At 49.1% G+C, this 26,867-nt stretch overlaps 1 protein-coding gene and 1 non-coding gene across 3 annotated transcripts in view; both read left to right on the plus strand.

Annotated features, from left to right (window-relative positions):
- Positions 1–26,374, plus strand: part of PPP1R13B (protein phosphatase 1 regulatory subunit 13B) — an 87,527-nt gene extending 61,153 nt beyond the window's left edge. The window contains exons 5-18 of one of the 2 annotated variants that reach the window (XM_041758060.1): positions 7,768–7,869; positions 9,805–9,979; positions 10,743–10,939; positions 12,868–13,008; positions 16,074–16,254; positions 17,573–17,677; positions 19,739–19,908; positions 20,278–20,779; positions 21,825–22,591; positions 23,218–23,355; positions 23,433–23,566; positions 24,250–24,416; positions 25,290–25,489; positions 26,013–26,374. In XM_041758060.1, the coding sequence (XP_041613994.1) occupies positions 7,768–7,869; positions 9,805–9,979; positions 10,743–10,939; positions 12,868–13,008; positions 16,074–16,254; positions 17,573–17,677; positions 19,739–19,908; positions 20,278–20,779; positions 21,825–22,591; positions 23,218–23,355; positions 23,433–23,566; positions 24,250–24,416; positions 25,290–25,489; positions 26,013–26,054 (3,021 nt within the window). In that variant the 3' untranslated portion in view covers positions 26,055–26,374. The remainder of the gene's footprint in view (positions 1–7,767; positions 7,870–9,804; positions 9,980–10,742; positions 10,940–12,867; positions 13,009–16,073; positions 16,255–17,572; positions 17,678–19,738; positions 19,909–20,277; positions 20,780–21,824; positions 22,592–23,217; positions 23,356–23,432; positions 23,567–24,249; positions 24,417–25,289; positions 25,490–26,012) is intronic. The other variant, XM_041758061.1, reaches the window with a different exon arrangement.
- LOC121493993 lies at positions 3,738–3,846 on the plus strand. The gene has a single exon (XR_005988641.1). It is a non-coding gene; the product is annotated as a U6 spliceosomal RNA (small nuclear RNA).
- Positions 26,375–26,867: the final 493 nt, after the last annotated feature.

The following is a 26,867-nucleotide window of genomic DNA, read 5'->3' on the forward strand; positions in this document are numbered from 1 at the left end:
TTCAACACCAGTTTCAAAATTATATTTAAAACATTACCTGAAGAGGGTGCCCAGGTGGCTTGGTTGGTTAAGCATCTGCCTTCAGCTCAGGTCATGATCTCAGGGCCCTGGAATCAGAGCCCCGCTTCGGGCTCTTTGCTCTGTGGGGAGTCTGCTTCTCCCTATCCTCCCTGCTCGTGCTCTCTGTTACTATCCCTGTCTCTCTTTCAAATAAATAAAATAATTTAAAAAATAAAAATTAAAAATTACCTGAAGAGACCAAAAAAACCCTTTTGATTAAAGCCATGTTACCTGTTGGCTTGTGATCCAAAGGTTTCAATCTTAATTATCAAGTGAGGTGTAGTCTTTCTGAACATCTTGAAAAATCTAGTTGTGATAGCCTGTTTTTCAGATGTATGGTAGCTTCAGGAGTTGTGACTGATACACATGGTTAGTACAAATGAGATAATAGCCTGGGAAATAAGCCCCCTTTTCCTCATCTAACTTTTGGCAATTCTTACTTATTGATAACTTATTTATTAAAAATCTGATCATAGTATGTTTGGGGTTGATCACTTAATTATGGACATTTTTATGCTTTTTAAGTTACTTACCTAAATACCATTTATGGAACCCTCTTTTGCCAACAGGTTAATATTTTGTTTAAAAAGAGGATAATTAAAATGTAAACATTGACAACACCAAGTGTTGGCAAGGATGTAGAGAAGCTAGAACTTTCTTTCCTATGTGGCTATGGGGGTGTAAAATGGCACGCTTCACTTTGGAAAAACAGTTCGGTAATTTCTGTAAGTTAAACACACAAGTACCACACAACCCACCTGTTCTACTTTCTTGACATTAGTCATCCAAGAGAAGCCAGAACACTTGTCCACGTGAATACTGACACATAAATACTCAAGGCAGCTTTATTCATTATAGTCCAAAAGTGGAAACAACCCACATGTCCATTAACAGGTGAATGGACTAACAAAATGTGATCCATCCATACAGCAGGATACCACCCAGCAGTAAAAAGGAACAAATTACTGATACGTGTAGCAACATGACTGCTCAGAAGCATTGTGGGAGTGAAAGAAACCAACCCAAAACATACTATACAGTCCCCATTTGTATGGAATTCTTGGGCAAACAGATGAAGCCCTTAGGACATAACAGCAGGCTCCACATCTGTGGAGAGTTGGGTGGGGTTGGTGGTATAAGGAGTGCAAGTGACTGGCAGGTGTCAAAACTCATTCAACAGTGTACCTTAAGTGGGTGTATTTTATTGCCTAAAGCTGTACCTCAATAAAGTTGATTTTGAAAGTAAACATAGGGGCAGCCCGGGTGGCTCAGTGGTTTAGCACTGTCTCAGCCCAGGGCCTGATCTTAGGGATGTGGGATCGAGTCCCACATCGGGCTCCCTGCATGGAGCTTGCTTCTCCCTCTTCCTGTGTCTCTGCCTCTCTCTCTCTCTGTCTCTCATGAATAAATAAATATAATTTGTTTTATTTAAAAAAGAAAAAGTAAACATAGGGGCACCTGGGTGGCCCAGTCAGTTGGGTAAGTGTGGTGAGATCAAGCCCCCTCAGGTTCTGCACTGGGCATGGAGTCTGCTTAACTCTCAATATGGGGCAGCCCGGGTGGTTCAGCGGATTAGCGCCGCCTTCGGCCCAGGGTGTGATCCTGGGGACCTGGGATTGAGTCCCATGTCAGGCTCTCTGCATGGAGCCTGCTTCTCCCTCCACCTGTGTCTCTGCCTCTCTCTGTTTCTCAGGAATAAATAAAATCTTTAAAAAATAAGAAAAATTTAAAAATCTCAGTATGGATTTTTTTATCCATTTTTTTAAAAGCCTAGCATTGGGATAGAAAATACAATATGGATATTTTTGAAGTTTTGTGTATGAAATGGACTAGAATATATGCTTATCAAGTTTTTTAAGTTGCTAATATCTTAAATTTAATACCATTATCTTTTAATAAAAGGGTAAAAAGTTTTATTTATGCTTTTTTAAAAAATGATTTATTTGAGAAAGCATGGGTGGGAGGAGGGGCGGAGGGAGGAGAGAGAGGGAGAAGCAGACTCCCCGCTGAGCAGGGAGCCCAGTGCATTGTGAGATTATTGCCTTATTGATCAGACTCACTGAAAACGGGGAGATACTGCATTGTGCTTGTCTTAAATATTAGCTTCAGTGTCTCAGATTATAGCCGGCATAGCGAGGGCAAGTGAATTTTCATGATATGGTGGTGTTGAGCATGTATCACTCAAAAAACTCCAGTTCCTGTGACCCCTTCACAACTGCCCTACAATTTGTCCTCTGTCACTTACATTGGGATCTCTAGCACGTAGTTTAGTTACTTCATTCACAATGCTCCATTGCCACTGTTGCTTCCAGCCTTTCCAGGCAGGCAGGAAAAAGGGGACATGGTCAGAAGGAAAGCGATAAGGGCCAGAGGAGGCTTGGGTTAATGAGATGTTGAGAAAAATCTGGGGGCACCCCATTGGCTCAGTCAGTGGAGCATGTGACTCTTGATCTCAAGGTTGTGAGTTTGAGCTTCATATTGGGTTTAGAGATGACTTAAAAAAAATAAAAATCTTTTAAAAAATCTGGAGAGGCAGTTGAAATGGTGAGGAGGATGTAGACTCTTCATAGGAAGACAACGAAAGATGTGTGGGCTTTTGAATTTGTAAAGATGCTGTCTCTGGAGGGTGATAGCGTGCAATAGAAGTGTGAGGAAGCACCGAGTTGTGTATAAAATCCCACTCAACAGACCTTGGTTGTTGTCAGGGCTGTGGCTGGGTGCCATGGGCTGGGACCTGTGGCTGCCAGGGCCAGAAGTCTTTTGAAGTCTCATTAGTTAGAGGGTCCCTGGTGTAAGTTTTCTGTCCAGTAAATATTTTGTATGTAACAGTATTGTAAGTTAGAGGAATAAGTCCGTCAATTTATCACTTTTGTAAGATTTGTGGAATTTTAGAGAAAGAAGGGGATACAACCAGATAAGTGATCGTGAAGGCTGGGGCTGGCAGCTTTTTGTTTTTCTCTGCTCGTGTAAGGGGGTGGAGAAGTAGTTAGACATGGAGTTGTGTGGGCCACATTTGTTGTGAGAAATGGGAGTGTGACCTGCATTCATGGGGTACCTAGAGCATAGACACTTTCCCTAGAGTCCAGAGTTGAGGTAGAATGTCACATGAGTGGGGCCTGAACCACGGGGCCCCAGGTAGCAGCCATTACTGGAAGGGTGCTAGACCAGTCTAGAGCCTGGGTATGTCGGAGCCTGCTGGACCCTCACCCAAAGAGCTTTTGCAGTAATTGTGCTGCTTGTGGAAGCGGCTCGTCCTCTCTATGACCTAGAGCTGAACTCACTAGGTAACTCTGCCAGGAGGGACCTCAGTGAGCCTGGGGAGCAGGATTTGATTTCTTCTTACTCAGTGCAGTCAAAAGAAATAAGTGAGGAATTAGGTCATAGGTTTGTTTGAATAAATTGAGTGCATATGGAGAATTGAAAATTGTAAGGACAGCTGAGTTGGCCTGGAGAGACTGCACAGGGATAGGCTCGTCATAAAAAGATTGAATTTGCATTGAAGGTTTTTGTTTTCTTAAAAAACTGGAAAGGTTCTTCTGTTGGCTAAATTTTCACATTGAACAAATGAAGAGAATACATATTAACGTGTAAATGTTACGTATTTCTTAACCTACAAGTTTCTGGTGGCTGGTGTTTTTCTAACCCATTTAAAATACTGGTTAAGCTACTCAGGGGTGATGCTGGTTTTGGCAGCATATATGCTGAAAAAGTTGAATAATACAGAGAGGATTAGCGTGGCCCCTGTTCAAGGATGGCATGCAAATTTGTGAAGCATTCCATATTTTTTTATGTTAACTGTACTGGAATTAACATAAAATGAAATAAAATAAAGTTAAAAGGTGTAAAATAAAGTTACATCCCAGGGATGTTCACTTTGAAAGGATTCATTGAGACATAGACTGATGTACAGTTTTCTGTCTGTAAGATCTACTTACACCTGGGTGGCTCTGCATTTAAGCACCTGCCTTTGGCCCAGGGCGTGATCCTGGAGACCTAGGATCGAGTCCCACATCAGGCTCCCTGCATGGAGCTTACTTCTCCCTCTGCCTATGTCTCTACCTCTTTCTCTCTGTGTGTCTCCCATGAATAAATAAATAAAATATTATTATTTTATATTAATAATAAATATTTAAAATATAGAAATATTTTATTTATTTATTCATGAGAGACACACAGAGAGAGAGAGAAAGAGAGAGATGCAGAGACACAGGCAGAGAGAAAAGCAGGTTCCATGCAGGGCCCCTGATGCAGGACTTGATCCCGGGACTCCAGAATCATGCCCTGGGCCAAAAGGAGGCGCTAAACCGCTGAGCCACCCAGGGATCCCCAATAAAATCTTTAAAAAAAAAAATCTACTTCAATACAGTGTTCTTAATTACAATATATATTAGCATATATGGAAGATATACCTAAATTACTTATGGCAGCTGCAGGTCATCCTGAGCAGCTGAATGTCTCCCCTGTGATCTTCTCATTGTTACTGTGAGCCACTGGTAGAGAGAGGAGACCAAATACTGTTTGCTTAAGTTGTAAAGTAATGAAATTAATGTAAATTGAAAGATTTAGTGAATGGACATAACTTTTCTTGAGTCAAAAATACTATTAACAAGTTAAAGTTCTGAAGGTTTCAAAAAAAAGTCTTTTTTTTTTTGTAGTAATTAGAAAATCTCTGTAGGTGGAAATTAGTAACCCTTTTATTAGAGTTTTAAAAAAAGGTTTGGGCATTTTAATGGTTCTGCCAGAAATTTTTTTTGGGGGGTGGAGGGTGGGGAATAAAGGAATTTCTTTTCAAATGGAAGTTTCTGTAGTTTGGCAGTTTCCAGTGTCTAGTTTTGAAAAGGGGCTTGCTCCATATTGTTTCCTCAGGAAACAGGGTGGGGGTTCCAGTTGAGATTGTTGAACAAATTCTGATTCCATTTTTCAAGAATGTGCTTGAATACCTTAAGATCTGGGGATGCCTGGAGTCGGTGGAACAGGGGTCACAGAAGTAGGGAAGTTAAAAGGGTTCCTGAGGGGACAGATGAACCTAGTTGGAGAGCAGTGGTCTAGGGAGGGACTGTCGGCCGCCACGGTCAGCACAGAAGGGACGGGAGAAAGATGGGCGTGGCTGGGACTGGGGCTCTGCTCCCTCGTCAGTGCTGTGCCCTACACCTGTCTTTCACCTTTCCCCTGCGGTTCCTCGCCCCGAATGGGCCTCCTCTGCTCTCCACACAGATGTGTTCTGAAGCTTAGGTCATACAATGCATGTAACATGCCCAGCATGGTGGTTACACACAGGTAGTGTGCGTGTGCTCAAGAAGAGTGTGCTTTACTGATGTTGGAAGCCGAGGACTCTGCGTCCTGCTTTGCTGCGTGTGCAGTCTGACCTGTGGCAGATTGTGTGAACTACTCTGCTTGTTTTCTCATCTCTGGACCGGGGATACAGTAGTACTTACCTGATAGTGTCCCCGTGAGGCTCAGATGGATTATAGAAGGTACCTAGTCCAGTGTGTGGCACGTGATAAGCACAATAAAAATGCCTGATGTTATTATTTATCATCATTAGCAGAGAATAGGAACATTCCTTCCAATTCTATCAGTTGCCACTCTTCTAGATTTTACCTTTTTGTATTCATTTCCCATATATACTCCCATATATATGGAACATTCCTTCCAATTCTATCAGTTGCCACTCTTCTAGATTTTACCTTTTTGTATTCATTTCCCATATATACTCCCATATATATATTTCCCATTTATATTCCCATATAATTCTGTCGATAACAGGTCAATCCTTGAGGTAAATTATGGTGTTTTTAATGAGGTGTTTGTATTTTTAGAATTTGCTCTAGATTTCAGCTTCTCAAGACCAGGTGGCAATGAGGATGACATTTGTCCTCTAGTGTCACCTACATACTTTAGGTGGTGTATCTTCAAAACATGTGACATCCCCATTTATTCAGATATACCCTTAAATAACCAGTCCAAAAGAGGAAAAGAGGAATGTCCTTTTTAATACACTTTTGCAAAAATTTGCTCAGTTGGGTCTCTTATTTTGTTTTTTAATTCCAGATAACATACAGAGTTGCAGTATTAGTTTTAGGTGCACAATGTAAGGATTTAACACTTCTATCCATGACCCGGCTCAACAAAATAAGTGTCCTCTTGGTTCTCATCACCTTTTTCCCCTCCTCCCTCCTGGTAACCATCAGTTTGTTCTCTGTGGTTAAGAGTCTGTTTTCTGGTTTGTCTCTTTTGTCTTTGTTCCTTTGTTTCGTTTCTTAAACTCCACACGTGAGTGAAATCATATGGTATTTGTCTTTCTCGGACTTATTTTACTTAGCATTATACTCTCTAGCTCCATCCATGTTGCGCAAATCGCAAAGTTTCCTTCTTCTTTGTGGCAGAGCAGTATTCCACTGAATTCAGGCCACATCTTCTTTATGCATTCATAAAGACAGTGGACATTTGGGTTGCTTCTGTATAAATAATGGCTTTTATAAATAATGCTGTTATAAACATAGGGGTCAATATATCTTTTTGAATTAGTGTTTTCGTACTCTGTGGGTAAATACCCAGTAGTGGAATTACTATATCATATGCTAATTCTATTTTTGTTTATTTTTAATTTTTTTTTTTAAGAAAGAGCATGAACAGAGAGGTGGGGGAGGGGCAGAGGGAGAGGGAGCAAGAGAATCTTAAGCAGGCTCTGTGCTGACATAAGGCTTGATTTTGAGACCCTGAGGTGGATGATGACCTGAATGGCTATCAAGAGTCAGATGCTTAATCGACTGAGCCACCCAGTTACCCCAATGGTAATTCTATTTATAATTTTTTGAGGAAACTCCAGCTTTCCACAGTGGCTGTATCAGTTTGCATTCCCATAAGGTGGGTCCCTTTTTAATATAGTATCTAGTTGTTTAAAAAGCTGTTACTTGGGATCCCTGGGTGGCGCAGCGGTTTGGCGCCTGCCTTTGGCCCAGGGCGCGATCCTGGAGATCCGGGATCGAATCCCACGTCAGGCTCCCGGTGCATGGAGCCTGCTTCTCCCTCTGCCTGTGTCTCTGCCTCTCTCTCTCACTGTGTTCCTATCATAAATAAATAAAAATTTAAAAAAAAAAAGCTGTTACTTAATAAAAGCTGTCAACAAGTAAGAATAGTTATTTTTTTTTAAGATTTATTTATTTATGATAGAGAGAGAGAGAGAGAGTCAGAGACACAGGAGGAGGGAGAAGCAGGTTCCATGCAGGGAGCCCGACGCAGGACCCGATCCCGGGACTCCAGGATCGTGCCCTGGGCCAAAGGCAGGCGCTAAACCACTGAGCCACCCAGGGATCCAAGAATAGTTCTTATGTACAATTATTTTGTATTATTCTAACTTCTAGGGGCGCCTGGATGGTTCAGTGGTCGAGCATCTGCCTTTGGCTCAGGGCATGATCCCAGGGTCCCGGGATTGAGTTCCACATTGGGCTCCCCGAAGGGAACCTTCTCCCTCTGCCTATGTCTGCCTCTCTCTCTCTCTCTCTCTCTCTCTCTCTCTCTCTCTCTCTCTCTCTGTCTCTTGTGAATAAATAAAATCTTTTTTAAAAAAATAGTATTATCCTAACTTCTAGAAGGGAAGCTATTTTAAGATCCTGATGTGTATGTGTTCTGACACTAGAGAAGAATAATTATGCAGATATGCAGATAAACCTACATTCTAGCCTGAGCATGTTTTGTTCCCTGTAGGTTGGAAATCCACGTGTAGAACTCACCCTCTCAGAGCTCCAGGATATGGCAGCTAGGCAACAACAGCAAATTGAAAATCAGCAGCAAATGTTGGTTGCCAAGGTGAGTTGTAAAGCAGAGGTGGGAAAATGTTCAAAAAGAGTGTTCTTCAGCGGTTATTTTAGATTGGAGTTACTGCATTCATGGGTACCACTTGAACCATGTCACGGAAGTATTGAACAGTGTCTTTCTGTCTTTGTGATCTCTTCTGTAAGGATAAATGAGTACTGCAGCTTCTTGAAGTTAGGAAGGTATCAGAACAGGACTCTTGACTTGTACATTCAGACTCCCCAGAATAGAAAATGGTTGACCTTCATTCATCAACTGGAGATAAAATTTGGATGAAGACACTGTTCATGGGCCCCTGAGACAATGACAGTGGGTTATCCAGGCTTCCCTTTATGCCACTACACAGAGTTTGTTTGGTTTATAACGATGCAGGGGAGTTAACACTTTTTATGTACACTGAGTTCTGCATTTGTCATTGAAATGCTGTGACAAGATTTGAAATTATTCTTGTCACGGACTAAAAAAATCAGACCTATCACTTACGCATGCTGGAGAGTATTCATGTTGTAATGATTTTGAATGTTCTGAAACTGCTGTGAAAAACTGAGATAAAATACATAAACATTTCTGCCAGGGTTCTTGTTGCTTCCTCATAGAGTTGCCTGAGAACCACTTTTCTCACTTACTGAGTGGGCATAGAATTCATTGTACTAGTCACTTCTTCATGGATATGTAACAGCATAAATTGAATTTGTTTTTAAAAGTTGTCTTGCAAATTTTATTGGATTTACAAGAATAAAAAATAAGAGTTAAGTAAATTGGGAAGTATTTCATCCCATTAATAAGATTTCTAGGATGAAATGTACATAGTATTATGCAATTATAACATTTCTAGTTTAGCTTTTTCTTTCCAAATATTGATCCCGAGTATTACTAATAAAAAGATTCTTGGGTATTTTCTGCAGTGTAAATGATAAGTTAAATCTAATACAAGTATGTGCTTCACATATTCAAGTATGTGTTTCCTTACTTTAGAATGCAATGTGTGACTTGCATTGTCACACTTAATCCTCTTTACTTTGGTCTATTTTATGTCTATGTGTGGGACCGTGAGTATTTTATGTCCACTGTTACCCTCAAAGCATGTTTTTTATGAATAGGAAAAAGGCTATTGAAGAGTACTGCATATATTTATTTTTTTTTAAAGATTTTATTTATTTATTCATGAGAGACACAGAGAGAGGCAGAGACACAGGCAGAGGGAGAAGCAGGCTCCATGCAGAGAGCCTGACATGGGACTCTATCCAGGGTCTCCAGGATCACGCTGTGGGCGGTGCTAAACCGCTGTGCCACCCGGAGCTGCCCTTTTTCTTTTTTCTTTTTTCTTTCTTTTTTTTTTTTTTTTTTTTTTGCCCTTTTTCATTAGTTTTGAAGAAACTATCCCTAAAGACAACAAGCACTTCTTGACTATCCATTGTTACCTAGCAAATTAGAGGTTTTTTTTCCTTACTGATCACCTTGTCTGTTTTCAACATAAGACCCTGTGCTGGTCAGTGCCCATTTCCTTAAAGAGGTAACTAAGGAACCTTGGGAAGCTGCTTTGTGGCAGCAGGAAACGTTGACCTGACAAGCAGGAAACTAGGGCTGGGATTGGGCTTCCCAGACAGGAAGGAGAGGAGATCGTATATGAGTGCATGGGACACACAGACTTGACGTTCTCCTGCTGGGAGATGTTCTGAGGAAGCATCTTGATAAACCAAGCGGTGTAGGTCAGCATGCCTAGTAAAATGCACTTGGAAACGTCTCAGACTCTCACTGATATGTGCCCAGTAGTGTTGGCTCTGTGTGGGCTGGTGTTTGCAAGATTGCCAAGCATTTCTCTAATATTCATTAAGATGGGTGATCCATTGGGAGCCACTCAAACCATCTACATGTATGACCGTGATCACGTGCTTCAGATCACATTTCCCTGTTTCTCTCTTTTCCCAGGAGCAGCGTTTACATTTCTTAAAGCAGCAGGAGCGCCGCCAGCAGCAGTCTATTTCTGAGAATGAGAAGCTTCAGAAATTGAAAGAACGAGTAGAAGCCCAGGAAAATAAGCTGAAGAAAATCCGCGCCATGAGAGGACAAGTAGACTACAGCAAAATTATGAACGGCAATCTGTGTACGCTTGCGCGGCCTCCCTCATTACCCATGCTCAAGCATGGATAAATGAAAGAGTCCAGCTACGGACACTTTCAGACACAGACTGGTGCCAGATCTTGCTATAGGAAGTGCCCTGAGGTTTTGCTCTGTTACCTGCATCTAAAAGAACGGGATCAGTTAGGTTAAGTGGTTTGGGAAGGTCCTTGGTTGCATTTGTAATTTATTAGCTGCCCTCTGGGCTGGGGTTGCAGGGCCATGAGACTGCGCTTATTATGAGGGTCTATTTTAATTGAACAGCTTGAACTTCATCTGGGTAGTAAGATAAACCATACAAATGCTCACTTTTTATTTTTGTGCTTGTGGATTCTTTATTGTTTTATTATCAGTTCGTTTAGTGCCTACTTTGTGTTACAGTGACAAGCAAGACAGATTGGATACCTGCCCTTACAAAGCCTTTGCTCTGTGGCTGCATTGGGATTCCTAAGTGGCCTGGCCAAGCCAGCCTCTGGATGGGTTGCCCTCACTAAAGAATATCCAGTAGTCACTGCACATAAAGTTTGCCATATGGGCAGTCACATCATGTGTTCCAGAGGCTTGTTGAAAAGTGTGTTGGATTATGCATATCACAGTTCTCCCCCCAAAGTCTGGCACTAGATGACACTAGAGTTGAATGTATAGAAATGAAGAAATCACAAAGCCAAAATAACAAAATACTCTGCGGAAGAAAAAAAAAAGACTATCAACTAAGATATGTTTTTTTCTTTATTGCTGGGAAATTATAGCTGCTGAGATAGAAAGGTTCAGCGCCATGTTCCAGGAAAAGAAGCAGGAAGTACAGACTGCAATTTTACGAGTTGATCAGCTCAGTCAGCAACTGGAAGATTTAAAGAGAGGCAAGCTGAGCGGGCTCCAGTCTTACAGTGGCAAGCTGGCAGGACCGGCAGCAGCGGAGTTGAAGAGACTGTGCCAGGAGCTACAGGTGACTCGCAGGGTTTGGGGAACACTGACATTAAGCATCTCTCAGGCTTTCTTCCTAATGTGGGCCGAAACCTCAGAAAGTGGAGACAAGTGAATGGCTTCTAGGGTAATAGTAGGCACAAACTGTGCTTACTACAAAGAGTTTTTAAAACAGCTTTAAGATATAATTCATATCGCATACAATATACCCATATACCGTGTACAATTAAGTGGTTTTTAGTATCTTCATAGAATTTTGCATCCGCTACCACAGTCAGCTTTAGAACATCTTCATCACCCCCAAAAGAAGCCACGTGCCTCTTTGCCATCACCCCCACCACCCCCTATCCCTAAGTAACCATGAATCTACTTTCTATTTCTCTGGATTTGCCTATTCTGGAAATTTCATATGAGCAAATCATACAATATTTTGGTTTTTTGTGACTGGCATCTTGCATTTAGCATGTTTTCAGTAAAGAAATTCAGTACAGAATTTAATTGACAATGTAATGAACTAGGGGAAAAATTAAGCTTTAGATGATATTCAAGGTCTCTGTGTTCACTGTGTTTTGATGAGATAGATGCCTGTTGTTACATCCTTGTCCCACTAAGCTGGGGCCACTCTGACAGACCTGCACAGCCTGGGGGACTGAAGCACAGACACTGATTTCTCACAGCTCCCGGGCCTGGGTCCAGGATCAGGTTCCTGGTGAGAATCTGCTTCCTGGCTTCTTGCTGTGTCCTCACAGTTTGGTTCCTCTCCTTCATCTTATAAGGGCACTAACCCCATCATGGAGTCTCCACCCTCAGAACCTCATTTCAGCCTGCTCACCCCAGAGGCCCCACCTCCCCATACCATCAACTTGAAGGTTAGGGCAACTTATAGGTTTGGGGAGGACACAGACATTCAGTTCAGAACAGCCCTCAAGATTTCCATTTCTCAGAAGTTATTCAGCAGGTGATTTTCCAAGCCACAAAGAAGTTCTACAGTTCTGTTAGCACTTGCCAGAAAAATTATTCTGTCATTTTTTTATGAAATGAAAATATTTAATTACAGAGAGTGAAATGCTTTTGTTGCCATTAAGTTCTCTAACATAGGTGCATAGAAATAAAATGTAGGAATTTTAAGCAATTGTTAAAAGTACAGAGTTTTTTATTTTATTTTATTTATTTGAGAGCGAGAGAGTAGCAGAGGGAGATGGAGAAGCAGGCTCCCCACTGAGTGGGGCTCGATCCTAGGACCCCAAGATCATGACCTGAGCCAAAGGTAGATACTTAATGACTGAGCCACCCAAGTGCCCCAAAAGTTTTTAAGGATATTTGTGGTGAGGTGTGATTAATGTAGGATATTTGCTTAAATGTATCCATTTGCAAGCTTCCTGACTAGAGTCTAGGCTGCAAAGTTCATATTGTCTCCTGTCTGGTGCACACATGTGAGTGTTCCTAGTACACGTGTGCCCCTGGAGGAACTTAATAAGCCTTAACCTTACAGTGCACATGGATGCCTTCTGTGGTTCATTTGTTTTTTTAAGTGCTGGTTACCATCTGCTAGAATAATACCCGTACATTCCAGCGGGCAGGCGAGACCATCTCTTGTAAATTTCCTGCTGCCTCCACGTAAGATGTTCATTCAGTGCACTGTGTGGAGTAGAGCAGACACCTGTCCTCTGGTCCCTAGAGGACATGCTCCAGGTGGGTGTCCATGACATGCCTTCCCAGGGGCCATGGTCATGGTGTCTTGCATTCATTGCTGGCACCAGTTGCTCTGGAAATAGAAAAGCTGTTCTGGCCTCATATGTGCTATAGCTGTGAATTAGCACAGGGGAGACAGTGCATATATACAGATACACATAAGTACTTGATGTTGCTTTTTCTTCTTGTTTTACTTTCCCTGGAAATGAGCATTTGACTGTTTAATGCAAATCATGAAAGTTGTATTTTTATTTTCAGATTCGTAACCAGCTTAACCAGGAACAGACTTCAAAGCTCCAGCAGCAGAAGGAACTCTTAAATAAACGCAACATGGAGGTGGCCGTCATGGACAAGCGGATCAATGAACTGCGTGAACGTCTTTATGGGAAGAAAATTCAGGCATGTGAGAAAGAAAATATTTGTGTGAGATAAACTAAAAATGATTCAGCACACAATTGTACATCTTCACTATAATGGCATTTTGCTCTCCTGATTTACCACAGCTGATAAAACATACATTGGCCATAAACCATAGAAAAAAATGACAGCAAAAAGCTCTCTTTCCAAAACTACGTTTATTTCCTGGTGTCTGGAATCCAAACCAGCACTGTCCACAGCCACAGCTGGTGTTCCCCGCCCCTTGGCCCCCATGCAGTCCTGTCCCCTCCCTGGGTGACACTCTGGCTCTGGTGTTATACTCTACCACTGTAAGCCGTGCCATGTGGGCATATTCCTTGACCTGTGTAGACTCGTGTCCTCGCTATAAAGTGAAATGTCCTCCCTGCCCCCGCAGTCGTGTGGATTCTTAGAATAACCCCCATGGAAGGGCTTTGTAAACTCTCAAGCAAAGTGCTATGTAAAGGGTTAGTGTCTTTTAAAAAGCTTTGTTTGGTATTTTGACTTTTTTTTTTTTTTTGGTATTTTGACTTTCAAAGGTAATAAATGCTCTGAAAAATGAAAACAATACAGAAATAATTGAAGGAAAACATGAAAGTCCTTTCCACCCTGTTCATATTCTCCAAGGATGATAGTTTTAATGATTTTAGTCTTTTGCTTAATACAGATGAAAAGGTATTTAATGTTATTTTAAGACTTTATTTATTCATGAGAGACACAGAAAAAAAGGCAGAGACTCAGAGGGAGAAGCAGGCTCCAAGCAAGGAGCCTGATGTGGGACTCAATCCCAGGAATCCGGGATCAGGCCCTGAGCCAAAGGCAGATGCTCAACCTCTGAGCCACCTAGGTGTCCCAGTATTTAATTTTTAATTGAAAATGGACTTGTATGAATTATATCATCCACACTGTTCTCCTCATTTTTTGTTTTAACTGCAACATAGGTATCTTCCCAGGTCATTACCTCACTCCTTTAGCAGCTTCTGTATAACATGCATGTCCCAGGGCCTCTGGCCCTTCGCCAGGCTAGGTGTCCCCCAGTCCTGCCATTATTCTTGGCATTTCAGTGAGCACGAGCATCCTCAGAGTTTGTGGGAGAAGGGACCGCTGTGCACCATATCTGGCTGGACATCACTAGTGGCATCAGGGTTTGAAGGAAGCAGTGCCTGCGTGCAGAGCCCGAGTCGGGGGAGCAGCCATGAGCTAGCTGGGACCCTCAGCCACAGCCAGTAATTGGTGCTTTCCCAATGTGACAAGTGGCCTCTGGTCAGCTGCTGCTGCTGCTCTGAAAGCAGCTCTCGAGAGGCCAGTGTGGGCGTCTGGGCTTTTCCAGGGGTGGGTGGGTTAGGAGGGTGCCAGAAGAAGAGGCCATTGCCCCTAGTTTGAGTGTCATAAGAGGTAGTGTCAGGGAAAGGCTTTATTTATAGATCAGTCTCCTCTTGTTTTTAACCAGAGGGTCAGGGGGTAATCTGTGTAACTCTGTTTTCAAATAACCGCTTTCCTTTTTCTCTCAATGAGCAACTGTGTGCGTGCTCTCCACACTTGCTCACACAGCGTTCTTTAGTTGTGCTCTGTCAGTCAGGGCTCTTCTGGGAGATGGAACGAGGAGGCATAGGGAGACTGATTGATGGGTGCGGAGATTGACGTTAAGTGATCGGCTTGCATGGTTGTGGTGGCTGTGCCCCTGAACTCTGCAGCCTGGACACACAGGGGACTCTGGGTGCTACTGCTCAGGGCGGCAGGTCATCTGCAGGCCACTTCCTTCTTTCTCTGAGCACCTCAGTCTTTGCCTCTCAAGTCCTTTGACCTGTTGCATGCAGCCCACCCACATATGGAGGGGGATCTGCTTCATTCAGTCTATTGATTTAAGTGTCAGTCTTAGGTAAAACATATCTTCACAGCAACATCCAGACATGTTTGACCAAATATCTGGTACCATGGCTTCACAAGTTGACACCTAAAATTAAGTGTCACAGATGGCTAGGGAAATGTGACTTCTTGCCTTCCACCTGATAGTTCAGGTGATCTTCTTGAAGAAATTGGTGACTCTGCAGAGATGTGGCTCCACCCACAGGTCTTAGGCACCTTTGGGCAGTTGTGAAAGTCCTGGACCCTCTCTCCAAAGTGATATGCTCATGTATAAAGAATTTTGCAAACAATTCTAGGAGCTTATGGATCTCTCACAGCGTATGTGGGGGCCTGTGAGGTATCAGTGATTCTCCTGTTAGATCCCTGGTATGGACCCTCTTGTTAGGCAGCATTACGTGATCACTGTTCTTGTGGCGTCCTTGCTGAGAATGGCAGAGCTGTCTTCAGGGATCTTGCCAGAGCCTCACCTGGTGCCAGGCCCTGTCATTGTGCCCTGCATGGCTTGTTCAGTCCTTACAGGAAGCCTTATCTTGACTTTACGGACATGGGCACAGAGGTTTAGAGACACTAAGTCACTTGCACTTGCCCAAGGCAGCACAGTGAGTAAGCAGCAAAGCAGGGTTTGAAGCCTGGCTCAGAGCCCAGACTTTGACTGAAGGCTCTGCTCACCTAGGGGAGGGAGAGCATCCCCCAGGTAAGAGGGCTCCATGGAGGTGTCCTGGAAGCTGTTCTGTTCTGCCCTTAGCTCTTGTCTCTCTCGGCTCACAGATGGGTAGAAGTTATCAAAGAGAGAATCACTCAGATGGGACTTGGATTGTGGCCCTTCTTTCAACACTTGCCCTTTCTAGGTGCTGATTTTTCAGGGTGATAGAGCTTCCTAAGGGCACATTATTTAGTGGGTGGCTCAAATGAGAACAGTCTAGGGTGCCTGGGTGGCTCACTCGGTTAATTGTCTGCCTTAGTTCAGGTCATGATCTCGGGATCCTGGGATGGAGCCCCGTGTCAGGCTCCCTGCTCAGTGGGGAGTCTGCTTCTCCCTCTCTCTCTCTGCCCCTCTGCCTACTTGTGTGCACATGCTCATTCTCACTCTGTCAAATAAATAAATAAAATCTTAAAAATAAACAAATGAGAGAGCAGACTGTCACACTATGATTTCTTTTAATTTAGGGGAATCTTAACTCTCATTTCTTCTCGTTTTATAGCTGAGCCGTGTGAATGGCACATCGTCACCACAGTCACCGCTGAGCACACCTGGCAGGGTTGCTGCAGTGGGGCCTTATATCCAGGTTCCCAGTGCCGGCAGCTATTCCGTCCCAGGGGACCCTGTAAAGCCCCAGTCTCTCACTATTGCCTCGAATGCTGCCCATGGAAGATCCAAATCCGGTGAGTGGCCTGGGTCCTCACCTTGGGGGAGAGCAACTGAACAGGGAAGGGGAGCCCTGGAGGTCAGCAGCTTCAGAAGAGGCCCCCACAGTGCACCCCAGGCTCTGCCCACCCTTAGATTCCCCCAAAGCACTTTGTCTTCTGGGCAGTGTGTGGGAGTTGTGTGCCACCACAGTAATGATATGACCCCACATTGAGAACACATTCTCTTTACTGAGCTGAATGTCTTTACTGTGTGGCTCTTCAAACATGAATTACTTAAGACCCGATCCTCTCATGCCACGGGTTTTGTTTACCCGTGAGGGCATTTGAGCTTGCTGCTCCTGCCAGCACAGGCATGCCTGGGCAGAGGGGCAGCCTCTCCATAAGCAGTGCACTGGGGCTGCTCTTTCCTTCCACCGCTCAGCATAGTCATGATTGATCTGGTCTACAGACCATCACTTTGACCCTTGGCTGCACTGAACCGTGTGCTGTGACCAGCACCATGCTGCCGCGTAGCTCTCCCGATGGGATGCTTCCCAAGCAAGGGCAGGGCAGGTGCTTCAGAGAATCTCCTCTCCTTGCTCAGAAGAAGGTGGTTGTTTCTAAGCATTAAGAAGCAGAGCTTCTTTGCAGTGAGACTTCTTTATGCTGTGCTGGCACATTTCCCCGTAACACACGGACTCTGGGAGTGCAGTGCTGCTGTGCAGCGTTCCTTCACTGAGCTGTCCTGAGGGGTGATTTCAAGTTTCATGGTAGATCCGTGCCGTCTCCTGTCTGTTTGCTCGTGTTCCCTTGCCTGGCACCTAGTCTGAGCAGCAACAGGTCTGCCCCTCCTGCAGTGGGGCACAGGGCTTCTTCTCACCCCGGCTCAGCTCTCTCCACGACTGTGTCTCAGCAGCCACAAGGAGCACATGGTCCATGCGAATCTCTAATGGCAGCTTTCTTGGGGAAGCTCTTACTTATAGTTTGAACCACCCTACAGTGGGAGTAGATATATCTGTTCCAATGGCAGATTATTCGCACAGCCAGCTACTTCTCTGCTGACTTCATTTTACATGCTTCCTGAGACGAGGACGGCTCCCATCCCCTCTTCTCTGTGGATGTGTGCTGGGCCACCTCGCAGGCATTGCCAGGGCCCGGAGAATGTGTCCCACAGAAGTTCAGCCATCGCCTAGGTCTTTCCACTATGGTGTAAGATGATTGGACACAGGCAGGCGTGCACACCCCCCACACGGGAGACAGAATCTTGGCCCAGACCTGGAGCTGGGAGGAGAAATCTCCCTGGGGGGACTCTGACTCATGCTGTCGACTGTCCTTCTGGTTCCATGTCACACAGATGGCCATGGGAAGCCCAGAGTGACTGGCTTGTGGACAGTATCAGACCTCGACGTCGGGCCTGACTGCAACTCCTCAGGGCACTCTGCAAACCCGTTTGCAAACCGTATGTCGGCTGGCAGGCCCAGTGGGGGACTCTGGCCCTCTCTGCTGCTAAATCAGCAATCATTTGTTTTCCAAACTGACAAAGGTCTGCTTATCCCATCTAGACTTGGAAAAAATTCCACATTTCCTTCAGTAGATAGGTGTGGAGTTTGGCCTGGACCACACACACCAGCTCCTCCTCAGGAAGGGTTTCACAGGTGCTGCACAGCAAGGGGTTTTTTTATTTTGTTTTTAAGAAATTAAGATGATTTTTTTTCTGAGTTCATTAAGGACTTCAGATTTGGCTCCTATACAAGAACCCCCCATCATACTTGAAGATAACCATTGCATTATAATCTTTTATCATGCAAATAAGTGATCTTTCTTCTGCACCCCCTGCCTCACCCTGAGGAAGGAAATTCCCAGTCCTATCTTCAGTCCCTTTGTGGCTGATGTCCATAAAACTTCCCATCGCTGTGGGGTTCAGAAGCAGCTGCTGGCCACACTCCTTGAGGCCCCTGGGGCTGGCCCTCCCACCCTCCCTCCCTCCCAAGTCGGCTGGGGCTCTGTTTCCCCATCAGCCCAGAGGGGCCACCTCTGTGTATCCTTGGTGAACCCATGTGCTTCTGGCCACACGTCCCCCAGTTCTAAGGTACAACCAATGGGACATGAAGGCACACACACTTCTTGCCTGGAAGAGGCAGACCAATCATGCGGAGCAAGGCGGTAGTTTGGACTGGGGCCTCGGAATGCCTCGCCAGCACCCTTGCAGTCTGGCCAGAACCATTCTGGACCCTGCTGCCTGGAGCAGTGGGAGACTGCCCCGACCGGGCCCAGCAAGGGCGCTCTGAGGCTCTGCCCCCGTCACTGCACGAGAGGCACCCTCTGGGCTTGTTCTCAGAGCACCTGTGAGCATTTACTCAGACTGTCTCCCGAGTCGCAGTTCTTGGTGCAGGCACTGTTGCTCTAAGAAGAGCGATTTCCCTGCTGCTCGTGCTGGGTGGTGGGGGCAGGAAAGAGGAAGTGCTGTTCCTGTCAGAGGGCTGATTTCCGTCGGTTCCATGTGGCTGATGGCTGGGGTCTTTCCCACTTCAGCCCAGTCCTGCATCAGTGCCTGCCGTGGAGAGAATGGGAGCCTGAGTCCGGCTAGAACCGGACTCCTGCAGATGCTGTAACTTATGTCACTATGACTGCTAGGAGGGATTGCTTCTGCACCTTTCTCAGTTTGGAAAATACTTTGTTTAAAAACAACAAAAGAGCATCTTTTCAGCAGCTTTCCTAAAAACACGGGTTCGACTAGCTTTCTAATCACTGCAACAGAATGATAGCTTGCTACTCCAATCAATGGGAATTTGTACTGGCCTCTTGTGATCTTGAATTATTCTAACAAATTAAAGCCAAATTCTTCCTTTAATGTGCAAGTAGTACAGGTCTAACCTGTTGTGAAGTCAAAAGATAAATTTTTTAAATTGCTGTATGTAATTGGTTTTATAAGTCATGTTTGAAAAGTAAGGGCCGATGCTTATTTTATTTATTGGTGTTGATGTAGTGGATTTGACCTGTATTTATTTATTTATTATTTTTTATTATTATTTTTTAATTTTTATGATAGTCACACAGAGAGAGAGAGAGAGAGGCAGAGACACAGGCAGAGGGAGAAGCAGGCTTCATGCACCGGGAGCCTGACGTGGGATTTGATCCCGGGTCTCCAGGATCGTGCCCTGGGCCAAAGGCAGGCGCTAAACTGCTGCGCCACCCAGGGATCCCTTGACCTGTATTTAGATAGGGGCCTGGGAAGGTTTTCACAGTCCGCTGGCCCCTCACCTGGGTTGCAGCAGCCCCATGCATGGTGATCGAGTCTCTGTACACATGAGAGAGTTGCCTCACCAGCACACACCACCCTCGGGTTTGCTGTGTACCAGCCTGTGTGTGGGGAGGGGGGCGGTCAGCCGCCTGGTTCATGGAGCCCCCATCAGGATATGATCTCCCAGAAGGTGATCTTTGCTTCTGGCCGAGGGTTATTAGGTGCTTGCTCCCACTAATTTCAAGAAAAATTTTATTCAAATTCTGTGTTCTTTTCAAGCCAATGATGGAAACTGGCCAACATTGAAACAGAATACCAGCTCTTCAGTGAAGCCCACGCAGATCAGCAGTATGGACTGGAAAGACCCAAGCATGGAGGGTCCCCTCAAGCAGGGGGCTGTCTCAAGCCAGCCGACGCCCTTGTCAGCTTTAGGAGCCACAGAGAAGCTGGTAGGCTGTTTGTCTTTATCACAAAACACCAACAATATCATTTCTGCCTTCATCTTCATCTAAGGGGTGACAGGTGTCATGAAGCAAATTAATCCTGTTAGTGTCTAAATATGACCGCATCTGAAGAAGTTCAAGGACCCTGAGCCAGCTGAGTGGTGTGCAGGTGTAATGCTTTGCGGTCAGGATTGTTCTGTTGCAGATGGGCACCAGGCCCTGCCGTGTTTGATTCCCACACTGTGTCCTGTGCCTGGTCGCCTTCTAATTGGAAGGATTACAAGTCCTACTTTGTATTCTCTAATGACTATGGATAGAAATTTGCTTAACTTTTCAAAGGGTGACTTTGTTTTTCTTCTTAACATCTAAATTTAGGGCATCGAGATTGGTAAAGTGCCACCCCCCATCCCTGGTGTCGGCAAGCAGCTGCCTCCAAGCTATGGGACGTACCCAAGTCCTGCTCCCGTTGGCCCTGGCTCCACAAACTCCCTGGAGAGGAGGAAGGAAGGCAGCTTGCCCAGGCCCAGCGCAGGCCTGTCCAGTCGGCAGAAACCCGCCCCACTGCCCCCCACGGGCAGCAGCCACCCTCCGGGTTCCTCACAGCAGATTCAGCAGAGGATTTCCGTGCCACCGAGTCCCACATACCCGCCAGCAGGGCCTCCTGCATTTCCAGCTGGTGACAGCAAACCTGAACTCCCACTGACTGTGGCCATTAGGCCCTTTCTGGCTGATAAAGGGTCAAGGCCACAGTCCCCCAGGAAAGGACCCCAGACAGTGAATTCAAGTTCCATATACTCCATGTACCTCCAGCAAGCCACACCTCCTAAGAATTACCAGCCCGCAGTGCACAGCACTTTAAATAAGTCTGTTAAAGCAGGTACAGTGGGTTTGTCCTTTTCTCTTGGGGCTAACAAACTATACTTTTCCTTAAAATGCCAACCCATAGTCTTACGTTTGGGCCACATACTACTTAGGATTAAAACTTGGATTCTTACATACAGTGTGGCCTCAGATGTCTGTGTGAGATGGGGGTAAAAGATGACACACACGGAGCTCTCCCTTCCTATCTAAGTACCTGCCTCCCCGTGGTATTTGGGTAGCCCAGCTCCTAGAAATTCCTCTCTTTCTCCTGCTTCATGGAAACTTGTGCAGGAGCTTTCCAGGGGTTGCTGAGGGGGCTCTGCCCAGATGTGGTCTTCTCGCCACCCTGACAGTAGCTGAGCCAAGCCCCTGGAGGGAAGGCAAGGATGTGTGTGCTGAGGGGGGGGGGCACTACCCCAGAGTCCACAGGGGAGAAGAGCCCTGATGTGGTGAGGGGCAATCAGCCCTGGGAGCTGAGGTGTTCTAGGAAGGCAGGTGAGAGAACAGAGCCTGGCTTCATACATAGCAGGGCAGGTGGTGCTGTGACCAGCCCACCAGGGTCCTGCGGGTCAGGCTGGGCTAGGGCCTCCGTACACGTTCTTGGGCGCGTGCTTCCAGACTCGTAGGAGTGCCTGGCTCCCCCAAGCCCCAGCGGAAGCTCACTGCTTACTTTGGCAGGGCTCTGGCCCCGTTCTCCACAGCTCCTGGGCCTGCAGGCAGAGCCGTCCTGTCCAAAGCAGCCTGTGTTTCACAGCATGAGACTGAACCTGAGGGTCACATGCTCTGTAGAGATGGTGTCTTCCTCCTCGGACAGAAAACAAGGAGGGTTGGTTTGGGAAGGTCGGGTCTGCAACCACTCTTTTTTTCTTTCTTCTGTTTGAAAAAGCCCAAACTCTAGAAGCCCAAATGTAAAAACCCGTAAGAGAGACACTCTGCATTCCAAAAGGGGTCGGGGTGGGGGGTTTGAACAGAGGGTTCCTGGGGGATTTAAGAGTAGGTCTCAGCAGCACCACAGCCCTGCAATCACAGGGACTTAGTTGTCCCTGTCCTGTCTCCTCCAGTGTACGGCAAACCCGTGTTACCGTCCGGCTCAACGTCCCCCTCGCCACTACCGTTTCTTCACGGGTCGCTGGCCACAAGTGCATCGCAGCCCCAGCCGCCTTCCGAAAGTGCTGAGAAAGAGCCAGAGCAGGACAGCCCAGCCCCACCCGGAGACAGCGGCACCGGCACTGTGGAGAGCCTGCCACGGCCGCTCAGCCCCACCAAACTCACACCCATCGTGCACTCCCCGCTGCGCTACCAGAGCGACGCCGACCTAGAGGCTCTGCGCCGGAAGCTGGCCAACGCACCGCGGCCCCTGAAGAAGCGCAGCTCCATCACGGAGCCCGAGGGGCCCGGTGGGCCCAACATCCAGAAGCTGCTATACCAGCGCTTCAACACCCTGGCAGGAGGCATGGAGGGCACCCCTTTCTACCAGCCCAGTCCCTCACAGGACTTCATGGGCACCCTGGCCGACGTGGACAATGGAAACACCAACGGGAATCTGGGAGAGGCCAGCCCTGCCCAGCCCACAGCCCCGCTCCCCGCTGAGCCTGCCCCATCTTCAGACGCCAATGATAATGAGCTCCCTTCCCCTGAACCGGAGGGCCTCATCTGTCCCCAGAGCACCCACCAAACCGCTGAGCCCGCCGAGGATGACAACAACAACGTGGCCACAGCCCCATCCACAGAGCAGGTCCCCAGCCCTGGGGCCGAGGCCCCCTCACCAGGGGAAGACCAGGACCCCCAACCACTGCCCCCTGCTGTGCCCCCGCCAGGAGCCTCTACGGTGGGTGTCATCCTAGACCAGGGCCACGGCTTCCTGCTCGGCCAGCCAGTGTTTGTGGAGGACCTGCCCGTGTTAGCCATAGCGCTGGGGGCAGTGGGGCTTGCCAGACTCTCGTCCCTGTCCCCACTGAGGCCGAGGGGGAGGGCAGTACATCAGTACACAGATGGGGCTCTGGAGAAGCACAGGGCTGCAGAGCTCTCTCTAGAGGACCCAGTTAGATTTCCCCGAGGAGGGGAAGCTGTGGCTGGAATTTGAAGGGCAGGCAACGGGGAGAAGAACCTTCTAGACAGAACCCTCTGGTGGGAGGTCAGTGTTGGTGAAGCAGAGAGGAGGAAGTGAGAGTCCGCTGTAGTTGGTAGGAATGAGCGGCCGGCTCTCGAGCTTGACTGTCACCCACCTCACTCCCCAGCACGGGTGCCCTGAAGAGCCAGGGCCAGCCCCTGAGCAGCTCTCCCCAGCACTCCGGGCAAGGCACAGCGGGCCTGGCTGGGCCTGCGAGTGGGCGTGCCTTTTGACGCCAGGGGCTGCTCAGTGCTGCTGGCTTCCGTCCCCGTCCCTCCTCTCCACCAGGGCTTGGTGCACTGGCACATGACCTTTAAGTCAAAAGCATGCTTTCCTCCTGGCAGACCAAACGGACCAACCTGAAGAAACCGAACTCGGAGCGCACAGGGCACGGGCTGAGAGTCCGGTTCAATCCGCTGGCGCTGCTCCTCGATGCTTCTCTGGAAGGGGAGTTTGACCTGGTGCAAAGGATCATCTACGAGGTGAGCTGGGGGTGGCCGCAGGCCAGGGCTGCCCCCTGTGCTGAGAGGTGGGGCTCACGAGTGCCCCGTGCCCTTAGGTGGAAGACCCTAGCAAGCCCAACGACGAAGGAATCACCCCCCTGCACAACGCCGTCTGCGCCGGCCACCACCACATTGTGAAGTTCCTGCTGGACTTCGGGGTCAACGTGAACGCTGCGGACAGTGACGGCTGGTGAGGGGCCCCAGGGCGCTTGGTCTCCAGTAGGAGGTGGCCCCCCGCTCCTCCCGCACCATCAGGACATGGGGAGATGCAAGGGCAGGAAAGGGTGGGCGTGTGCGGCACGTCACCCCAGGCCGCCTCGCCTGGCCTCCGGCTCTAGCTCTCTGGTTCTCTTGTGAAAGGCACAGGTCTGATCGTGGTTTCCGTAGACCTGATCGCGTAACGCTGTGCGCTGCACCTTTGGCAGATGGTTACTCTTACCCTGGCTCTAAACGACCAATGACCGGTGCAGAGGGGAAGCGGAGTCCTGCTTTAGGTGGACGTTTTGTGGCTGCCCACAGGGCCCTCCTGCTGCTGTGCGGGCCCTGGGTCTCCTGCAGGCTTCGTTGGGAACTTCAGGCACCTGCCCGTGGGGTTTGAACATCTGGGTCTTTTAAATTGTGTCAAAATACGCCTGACACCTTCCACCATCGCCCCGCCGAGGTGTGCCCGGGCTGTCGGTGGGGATGTCCCTGGGGGCCCCGGCTACTCAGCAGTGCACATGCGGTGTGCCCTGGGTTAGGGGAAACCATGTCGTTCAAAAGACCGACACAAACCTGTGGGGCTCGAGTCCCGGCCCGGCCCTGGACGTCCCTGGAGGTCCCCGGCCGGCCTGGGCGGTGCCTCGAGGTGTCTTCACCCGCTCTCCTTTCTAGGACACCGCTGCACTGCGCCGCGTCTTGCAACAGCGTCCACCTCTGCAAACAGCTGGTGGAGAGCGGCGCCGCCATTTTTGCGTCCACCATCAGCGACATCGAGACCGCCGCGGACAAGTGTGAAGAGATGGAGGAAGGCTACATCCAGTGCTCCCAGTTCCTGTATGGTACGCGGGGGTGGGGTTGGCCCGCGCCGACGCCCCTCCCCGGGGTGCAGGGCTGACAGCGCGGGGTGCTGCTGGCCCCGGGCAAGGCCTGGCTCCCCTTGGGAAGTGGCCCAGCAGGCTCGTCAGAATGGAGGTCACGCTGCCCCTTAGGCTCATCCTGAAAACCTCTGAAAATCCATGTTGTCAGGTTTTTGCCAGATTGCTGAAAACACAGCGCTTCTCTGCGCAGATGGCCCCCCTGGGTGGAGCAGCTGGGGGCGGGGGAGGCTGGGCAGCACCCATCTGTCCATTTCTGGGGCCCCCCAGGGCTTGAAGTCCTGCCACGGCGGCTGCAGGCGCGAGCCAGGGTGGAAGCGCCCCCCACGGCCTGGGGTGACCGCCGAGGAGGAGTGAGGCTCATCCTGTTCTAGTTAAGCTGCGGACGCCACCGTCTGGCTTCCTGAGGGCTGGAAGGGGTTCGGCGGCTGCAGGGCGTCCGCCGCACACCTACCTCGAGACCCTGCGGGCCCAGCCCCCCACTAGACCCTGGGGACGCTGTGACGAACCAAAGCGGGCACCAAACCCCTGAGGCTACAGTCCCAGTGACCGCCGTGCCGGGAGGAGGGCAGCAGGAGGTCACCCACCCATCCAGGTCCCTGCAGTCACGCAGGCAGGAGCTGGCGGGGTGCTCTGCCACTGTTGGGGGCCCCCACACCCAGAAGCAGTCACGCGGCTTCCTTGTCACCGACTGGTGGCAGTTGTCGGGTGGGGACCGTCAGGCTCCCCAGCAGGAACACCGAGCACTCGGGCCCCAGCCCCTCGGTAGTGGGCTCCTGGCGGGCGGAGAAGGGACTGCGGGCCCTGCCCTGACCGCTTGCTGCCCTCTCGTCCCAGGGGTGCAGGAGAAGCTGGGCGTGATGAACAAAGGGGTGGTGTACGCTCTGTGGGGCTACGAGGCCCAGAACAGCGATGAGCTGTCCTTCCACGAGGGGGATGCCATCACCATCCTGAGGCGCAAGGACGAGAGCGAGACTGAGTGGTGGTGGGCTCGCCTTGGGGACCGGGAGGGCTACGTGCCCAAGAACCTGCTGGGGGTAAGCACTGGGAGCTCGCGGCTCGGGGTCCCGCGGTGCTATCCTTGTCCTACCGGCCCAGAGAGCACAGAGCCTGCAGGCGACCCCCTGTCCGCCCTCAGCGCCACCTCTGGGAATGGGGAGGTCCCGTGATCGCACCCTGGGGGCACCCTGTTGAGCCCGAGCGCCCCGACACAGGAGCTTTGGCGAGCAGCCAGTCCCGAACTGTTTCCGGGTGGGGGGACTGCCGGTCGCTACCTCTGGCGTTTACAGCTGCGTCAGCCCTGGGGCAGAGCAGGTGCCTGGGCGCCAAGGCCCACGGGCCGAGGCGCCGGCCTGGACGGGGAAGGGAGCCTCTCGGTCACGGCCGCAGGTCTTAGCGCCAAGGCCTAGGAGAGGCTGTCCTGGGGCGGGGGTGCAGCCGGTGGGGGGTGGCCGCCGAGTGTCGGCCTGACGGGACAGCGGCCCAGGGACCCCGGCCGCCGGGCGCACCCTCCGGCTTGGCGTGCCGCGGCCTCGTCCTGACGGCTCCCTTGCTCCCCAGCTGTATCCACGGATCAAACCCCGGCAGCGCACGCTCGCCTGAACCTCCTTGGGAGCGCTGCCCGGCCTGCCCGGCCTGCCCGGCCTGCCCGCCGCGGAGCCGCGAGACCGGGCCCGGGCCCGGGCCGAGACCGCTGTGCTGTTCTCCGGGAACGCGGAAGCAGGCGTGGCGATAATGGTGCTCACTTAGCAGACGGCATCCGGCATCCGGCATCCGGCATCCGCAATGTGAAGTCCCTGCAGCTTCTCGGTGAGGCCCTTTCTTCAGTTTGCCCGTAACTGGGAGAGGTACTTTTGCCTCCAAGAAGACTGAATTTTGCCAATTACTGTAAATCCAAATAAATATCCAGCTTTCTAAACGACTGTCCCTGTTGCCAATAAGAAACCCTATAATTTATCCCTGGTTGGTTGCCAGTGACGACAAACCCCTTTACTGATTTGGCCCCACAGCGGTCCCTCGTTCTTGATGTCACCCCCACCCTAACACTGAAAACCTGCAACTGCAGTGAGGTGTGCCCCCCTGCTAGAGCCTGCCCTCCTGCCACTGGAAACCACAGCACCCCACTGTCCTTCCCACCCTGACCACATGCGTCCCCTCCTTCCCCTACCAAAGGAGCCCCCCCGGATGGAAGCTTCTGTGAGTGGTGGTGCTTGGTGCGTGTGTCCCGGGCATGAACGTAGGTCACCTGCATACAGGCTGACGGTGCTGGGCTGGCCTCGCATGGCCCAGGCGCCAGGGCTGTTAATACCAAGTGACGACAGTCAGAGCCTCAAGACAGCACCGTCCCCTCCTCCGTTCACAGCACTGCCTTCCCCGCAGCCTCTTGCTGCTCAGGTGTGCGGCCCACAGGCCGGG

Source organism: Vulpes lagopus, chromosome 6 (genome assembly GCF_018345385.1).
Source record: "Vulpes lagopus strain Blue_001 chromosome 6, ASM1834538v1, whole genome shotgun sequence".
Classification (NCBI taxonomy): Eukaryota; Metazoa; Chordata; class Mammalia; order Carnivora; family Canidae; genus Vulpes; species Vulpes lagopus.